Source organism: Crassostrea angulata, unplaced genomic scaffold (assembly GCF_025612915.1).
Source record: "Crassostrea angulata isolate pt1a10 unplaced genomic scaffold, ASM2561291v2 HiC_scaffold_15, whole genome shotgun sequence".
Lineage (NCBI taxonomy): Eukaryota > Metazoa > Mollusca > Bivalvia > Ostreida > Ostreidae > Magallana > Magallana angulata.
In genome coordinates, this window is record NW_026441570.1 from 21,613 (window position 1) to 29,615 (window position 8,003).

The 8,003-nt window shown below is 37.0% G+C and overlaps 1 protein-coding gene across 1 annotated transcript; it reads left to right on the plus strand.

Moving 5' to 3' along the window:
• Nucleotides 1-5,337: 5,337 nt before the first annotated feature.
• Nucleotides 5,338-7,778, plus strand: LOC128168584 (tripartite motif-containing protein 55-like). Its single transcript, XM_052834758.1, has 2 exons — nucleotides 5,338-5,454; nucleotides 6,028-7,778. The coding sequence occupies exon 2, from the start codon at nucleotides 6,062-6,064 to the stop codon at nucleotides 7,733-7,735; it is 1,674 nt and encodes a 557-aa protein (XP_052690718.1). The 5' UTR covers nucleotides 5,338-5,454; nucleotides 6,028-6,061; the 3' UTR covers nucleotides 7,736-7,778.
• The last annotated feature ends 225 nt before the right edge of the window (nucleotides 7,779-8,003 follow it).

Here is an 8,003-nt window from a genome sequence, read left to right on the forward strand (position 1 = left end):
AAACAAGTCCGGTTGTGGGTTATCTCACTTTATTGCCTGACCCCAGGACTATATTATATATGGGATCAGCCCTACAATAATCAACATAAATATTAATATACAATATGACAAACAATAATTTCATTTGCACGCTAACATGTATTCGTTATATAAGTAAAACACACAGTCCCACAGCCTCTAACATTGGTAATAAAATAATTACGTTTATGTTATTGAACTTGATAATTTAAAATGATATCAGCAACTATATACTCAGTTACTTGCTATTATTGGCTATAAAATAGTACTCTAGAATTACATAGAATATAAATGTAATAATGTGCATATCTAAGGATATCGTACCGATTTATGGAATCGAGCTGAATCTAATCTAACTATATCTGGGCAATGTAGCTGTCACATATACCTGGAACAGTGCCGTATTTCAATTAAAAAGTACATGAAATATTAGAGGATAGAATACAGCGTTACAAGTAAACTTCAACATTACGTTTTCATTATTTATAAAGTAAAATTATCAGAATAGTAAATTAATATATACGTCTGGCAGACTATAAAACTATTCATTCATTCACTCATTCAAAAGAGGAAATATTAGTAGGAGATAAAAACTACTTACTGTGCGTTCTGTATGAAACTATTTATATGTACTTAGTGGCTAGAATATGCTCTGCCTACGCCCTGAGTCGTAACTGGTCTGGTCACTCTCAGAACCTGTTAACTGGTTTTTATAAAATGCACGACCCGCCAAAGTGGCTAGGCCAATCAAATGCGTTGATATTTTTACATACAACTGTCTTGTCGGTCAGGTCGTTTAGTTATTAATAGTAACATGCAAAAGAAGAAGATGAATATAGAATGAAATGATGATTTGATGAAAACAACATGAACATGAACACATATTTTATTTTATTTAAACACACATATTGATCTTTTGATTTAATAAACAAACACACGCAAAATCAACACTACCACACTTCCACACAAGTTTCAGCTTTCCTGGCTGATTAGTTTCTGAGAAGAAGATTCTTAAAGATTTTTCTCTATATATTCCTATGTAAAACTTCGACCCCCCATTGTGCCCCACCCTACCCCCGGGGGTCATGATTTTCACAACTTTGAATCTACACTACCTGAGGATGCTTCCACACTAGTTTCAGCTTTCCTAGCTGATAAATTTTTGGGAAGAAGATTTTTAAAAATTTACTCTATATATTCCTATGTAAAACTTCAACCCCCCATTTTGGCCCTACCCTACCCCCAAGGGGTCATGATTTTCACAACTTTGAATCTACACTACCTGAGGATGCTACCACACAAGTTTCAGCTTTCCTGGCTGATTAGTTTCTGAGAAGAAGATTTTTAAAGATTTACTCTATATACTCCTATGTAAAACTTGAGATTTATAATGGGAAATGTTTACATCTTTTCTCCATTCGGAATACACTCGGAATACATCGCGCAATTTTTTAACGTTATCACCCGGGCTTATTAATGGCTGATGCAATGCAAAATCTCTGTAGACTTTCAATTTTGGAATGTGTATTGAAACCTAAAGCGGTAGAGGGGGCGTTTCAAAACAGATAATCTGGACATTTTTCATAGTAGTGGATGAACGTAGTTTGAGCACAAAGGTATTTACCATATATATTATTGAAATATCAAGCAAAAAGTGATGGAAGCAAAAACTCGGGACAGAGTTATATAGTAAACTTCTTGCATACGTAGAATGACGAAGGCATTTGTATGATATATGCAGGATTTACAGTCATTGGGATATTCAATGCACGAAACTTCAACAAATAAAATTACTGAAGTGTCATCATCAGAAATGTATAAGTTTTCAATATACAAATTTCAAAGAGAAAATATCATGTATTTCAATTAATTAATGAGAAATGTGTGATTTGATAAATGTGCTCGCTATCCTCTATGGAGGAAATTTACATGGTGAATACGCTGTTCCATATTTCTCATTTATGCTGTTGCTATCTTTAATATGTTTTACGGTGCGACCGTTAGGGCGAGCACAGCATGTGATCAAACAATGAATTATAATAAATTAATAAAATAAAATTAACAACGTGAAATTTGAATGCCAAAAAATAAAACATACCTATTTTTCAGTAAATTTTCATTATTCATAGTTTATAAGATTTGTTATAATTTATTTATTTATATGTAGAACAATAGTTTAATCTCAGATACAATGTTGTTAAATAATAAAGATTTTAATATATAAATATTCATTGCACTGCATCTCCTCTTTTAAAGTGATTGTGATTATGATTGATTGATTGATTTCCCCCTTTTTTTTTTTTGCAGTAGACATTTTTTCTTAAACTTACATATAAAACTTGACTCATCATAGAGCTCCCCCCATGCTAAATTTTTTTTCATTTTTGTCAATTTATACATAGAAAATCGACTTACCATGGATTTGCCCCTCCACTTAAAAAAAAGTAATTAATGTTTAATTTTATTTTTAATTTACGCTTAAAAATATTTGCTTATCATGCTAAAAGAACATGGTGTTGCCCCCCCCCCCCCCCCACCTGCATGTAATAAATGGAAGTGAAAATAAAGAAACCATTGAACTGCTAAAGAGCTGAAGGATTAGAATTTTCATGATTTATATTTCTTTTTGCTTGCAAAGATTTTTTGGATGAGGCTGCCATCCACCCACCCACCCCCTTTAAAAAAAAAGGCGCTGCTACGTATAACGTTACGTTTCAGGAAATTACCGTAATTATAGCGAGCGCAGCTCGCCGGCGCGCAGCGCCGGCTAGCGAAGCGAGCTCTAAGAACCAGTGTGCGCGGGAAAAAGAACGAGCTAAACCTACAGTTCATCAAACAAAATTTTTTGTCTACGTCCCATAATGCTCTCTAATGTTTACACCCGTGGTGCTATGCCAAAAATGGCCGACTTTTAACTCGTAATTTACGGTGACTTAAAGTTTGAAGACACGTTTTGAGTACCGCATATGCTTTGGCGAGACTCAAAAGATTTGTTACATGCTTCCATACCTTCGTATTGAGTCGATAAACGTAAACAAAGACGAACAAAGTCATGGATGACGTCACAGTGCACTCGCGCTATATTTCCCGCGAAAAATTTAGAGGTGGATCAAACATCTGTAATGAGTGTACTGGCTATTTCAGTATAGTCTACGATACCTGCCTCATTGACATATGATTTGTTTTTAATCTTTTTTTAATATAGAGATTTTATATATAAACTAGCAAGGGCCATACTTTACTGTCATGTCGATCCATTTTTAAAGTAATTGTGCATGCATGTACCGTGCAGTAGGCAGGTAAGTATATGAGTAGGGAGGAAATAAACAATAGGACATTTTGAACTAAATAAAAAGGAATAAAATGAAAAAATGAACAGGTAAAAAAATTATGTAGATATTGCATATAGTCATACCATTAAATAAAAGTGGGAAATTACACACCTACAAACAGGTACCGCTCTCTCTCTCTCTCTCTCTCTCTCTCTCTCTCTCTGGGTAGGGGGTTGCGCTGTATATATCATAACCATTAAAATTAGTACATTTGGCATACTTATTGTAGAGCAATACTCTCTCAAAAATTCTTTGACGTTCGTTGATACCTAAATAAAACTATAAGTTGACAATGCAATGATGCAAGGTACATTATGTGTAATTCTGTTTCCTGTATCTGAAGAAATGTCCTTATTCGTCAGCTGTTCTTTATCTTAGCCTTTGCAAGATTTTAAGAGGATTTTGGTCATTTCAGCAGATTTACAATAACTTCAATTAGAGTAATTTCCCCTTATCAGTGCTTATTGTGACGTCAAAGCTGACGTTGGTTAAGTGTCGTCTTACTCTTTAAAACTCCCCTGAGAAATAAAAGTATGCGAAGTAAACTGTTTTATTTACTTAAAAAGCATGATGTTCTTAAAATTACACATCTTATAAGCTTTTCAAAGGTTTTACTTTGATTCTCGGGAGAACGTGAGGTTGGAACGTGAGGTTGGAAACCATTGGTACTATGAATTGTGGGTCAAAATTTACTGACTCCGAAAAAATATATCGGATCATAGTCTCGTTCAACCAGACGCTCGGAGATTTACGGAGACAGCCGAGCGTCTGGTTGAAAGAGACTAATCGGATCAATGTGTAAACGTTTGTGACGTCACACGATTATTTTTGATTGAAAGTGTACTGAGGTGAACTTTAGAGGTAACATTGACTGTATGTCGCTTACATCGTTTTTACTGTCTAAATTTGTCTTGCTGATTCTCGTGAGAGTGTGAAGTGATAAAAATTGCCATGATTACAGGGAACTACTGGGACGATTAAAACGATGCATTACTGGTCCGATTTACTGACGCCAAAAAAATCCGTTGAATGAATGTGCAACTATATAGTCCGAATTTTCTATTCACACACGCCTTGCCGGTAGAGCTCGCTTCGCGCCGGCGCTGCGCGCCGGCGAGCTGCGCTCGCTATTAATGGAAGAAAATCGACTGTATTTATATTTGATCAAAAATTTGATAAATTTTCAAACAGTGTAAAACCCCAATGTAGACCCAAATTGTTGCATTTTCAATTCTCTTCTGTTAATAAGTGTACATGTGACCGCACCCGAAATTGAGGGCTTACCTCACAAGTGTATTGGATATTATACAATATTTACCTTCCCTTCTTAAAGAAAACATAACTTAAAACCCTTGACTGCAATGTTTCTTATTTTCACTCAAATTAATGCATTTTCTACTGAACATAATTTATCAACCAATTTTGAGGTTAATTTCACGGTTTCGTATGACTCTTCAAAATATTTTTTTAAAAACCTGGATAATTAAGCTTCTAATGACTTCACTCCCTGGACCCCCTAATCATAGGTGTGTCTCCAAGCGACCATCCCTATCCCCTTCCTCTGAAAAAATTCCTGCAAGCATACATGTACTGTACTTACATTAGCTGCAATAATGTAGCCCTCCCCGATTTTTTATATCTGATGTTTACTCCCCCCCACCCAAAAAAAAAAATCGGGAGGGCTATATTATTGCAGCTATACTTACGTCATCGCAAAACACGCAAAATATCTATAATTCTCTACCATCTAGTATACGTGGCTAGAGACGATGCTGTATTTTATGCCAGCAAATTTTCCCCCAATTCCCGACCTTTAAAAATTTTCTGGATCCGCGCCTAACCTCGGTTTCGACCCCCTCCCCCGGCCTCATACACTTACGTTAAGCACGTCCTAACATTTGACTTCTCCATGGAAAAATACCTCTTAACCATTGTCAATATTCAGTGTGAGTCCAATCACAATAAAACATGTTTACAATATTATTTGAACATTGCAGGAAGGACGCGACACATTGACCTACATATAAAGAAATCACGTGACGATTGTACAGGTAGCCAGACCCGGAAAAGAAAATACCCGAATCGCCATGTTGGGAATTTGAAGGTTTGTAGTTTGTTAATGAATAAGTAACATGATTATAAAAAAATGATAATGAAGAACATAGTCAAAATTGTACAGTGGGCATCGTGGACATTATTTTAATGTTTTACCATCATTTACCGAACAAACTGTAGACCAGTGCCATTGGTGTGGTGGGGGGGGGGGGGGGCGCACGGACCGACTAAGAAATCCTATAAAAGTTGGAGAATGCGCGGAGCGGATCCTGACGGCCAGAGTGTGTCAGGAATCCCAGAAACCTACCCCTCATAGAAAAACGTAATATAATTTTCAAAAGTAAAATTACCAAAAAGTAGGGCTTTGAAATCCCCTCCCCCAACTTGAAAAATAAAAATCCCCCCACCCCAGGACCTGTGCATGAGATTGGGAGGGACACAACTTGAAACTGGTTAACCCTATAGCTCAGTCAGTAGAGTGTGGGGGGGGGGGGGGGGGGGGGCGATCCTACCTCCCTTCCATGCGAGAACACTTTAGACTACACACACAAAAATGACATAGAATTAATAAAAACAAATTTGCTAATATAACATTCATGTAACTGTTCTTTTATTCTTTCAGAAATCGTCTAAATATCTCATCAAGGTGTCTGACCATGGACCGCCGTACCTGGGCCCAGGATGTGTTACGGTGCCATCTCTGTGAGACCCCGGGCCCCCCTATGTACTGTGACATTTGTCATATACATTTGTGTGTAGCCTGCGTTGGAAAACATCTCTTAGATGAATCCAAAGAACACAAAGTAGTGCCATTTAAGAAGAGGGGACTAAATCCTAAATGTTCCAAACATTCCACACAATTATGTGACCTTCATTGTGAACAATGTGACATTCCTATTTGTGTGGAGTGTGTTTCCGCTAATGAACATCTAGGACACAAGCTAATAGGCATTTTAAAAATACTGGACACTAAGAGAGAAGCCTTAAAAAAAGATCTTCAAGAATTAGAACATACCATTTATCCTAAATACCAAGAGATCGCATCTAACATCCCAGTTCAGAAAGCTGATTTGAATAAAAACTCCAAGAAATTAACAACAGCTCTTGACAAACATGGAGAAGACTTGCACAGAGAAATAGACATTGCCATCAAGAAACTGAAATCTGACGTGGATGAAATGGAATCCAAACACCTGGTTGTCCTTGATAAGCAGGAAAATGAAATAAAGCGCACCATTTCTCAAATCACTCAGGATATAGCTGATCTGAAGAAATTACTCAACTCCAATGATGTCAGCCTTGTCTCTGCCTACAAATCCAGGATTGCTGAATTCAGAAGATTGCCTCCTAAACTCACAGTTTCCTTACCAAGATTCACTCCTCAGAAATTTAACAAAGAGCAGATTTATCAGCAGATTGGTTCTCTGTCAGCCTTATCTATCAAAACAGAAGAACATGGCTACACAATGGATTCTCCTGGTGCTGAGTCCTCTCCCCCTGACAGACCACTCATTGATGTACCATGGATCATCACAGAAATAAACACAGAGTATGGAGAATCTAATAACTTATACAGTGTGTCCTGTCTGAGTGATGAAGAAGTGTGGACGAGTGGTAAGGACAACATGATGAGACTCTACAACCTCCACGGTAAACTAGTGAAGTCAATCCAAACCAAGTCAAGGAACAGACCAGAGGACATAGCAGTGACACAGAGTGGTGAACTAGTTTATACTGATCCCAATGATAGTACTGTGAACATAGTGAAGAATACACAGATACAGACAGTGATCAGACTACAGGGGTGGATACCTCTCTATGTCTGTAGTACCTCCTCTGGTGACCTCCTGGTTGTCATGAACACTGATGATAAGAAACAAGCAAAAGTTGTGCGTTATTCTGGGTCCACAGAGAAACAAACAATTCAAAACAATGACAAAGGACAACCTCTCTATTCATCTGATTATGAATACCCTAAATACATCAGTGAGAACAAGAACCTAGATATCTGTGTAGCTGACTGTATAGCCAGTGCAGTAGTGGTGGTCAATCAGACTGGGAAACTCCGGTTTACATACACCGGTCCTCCCTCTACTACCAAGGTACCATTTAATCCAGCCGGCATCACTACAGACAGCCAGGGTCGAATCCTGACAACAGAATGTATCAACCACCGTATCCACATCCTGGATCAGGACGGACAGTTCCTCCGCTACATTGACAACTGTCATTTAGAATATCCATATGGTTTATGTGTGGACACCACAGACAACCTCTTTGTGGCTGAGGCAAGAACAGGTAAAGTGAAGAAAATCCAGTATTACATGTAAACAAACTCTGGTCATAATATTACATGTCTACAAAATGAACATCAAATGTGAATGTAAATAAATGGATTGTGTTTAAATGTTATAATACATCAACAAACTATCTAGAACTATAAAAATTCCATGTATTACCAAAATGTGATCGTTTTATATGTTATGTTTCGTCACTATGGTGATTGTCACAATTCAGAGACTGTGTATTGTTCATGTACATATGAATACTTACTATCTGTAAATTTTACATGTAAATAAACTGGTTTTATTTGTAAAT

Coding starts and splice junctions, on each gene's coding strand:
- LOC128168584 (XM_052834758.1), top strand. CDS start 6,062: ATGGACCGCCGTACCTGGGCCCAGGATGTGTTACGGTGCCATCTCTGT.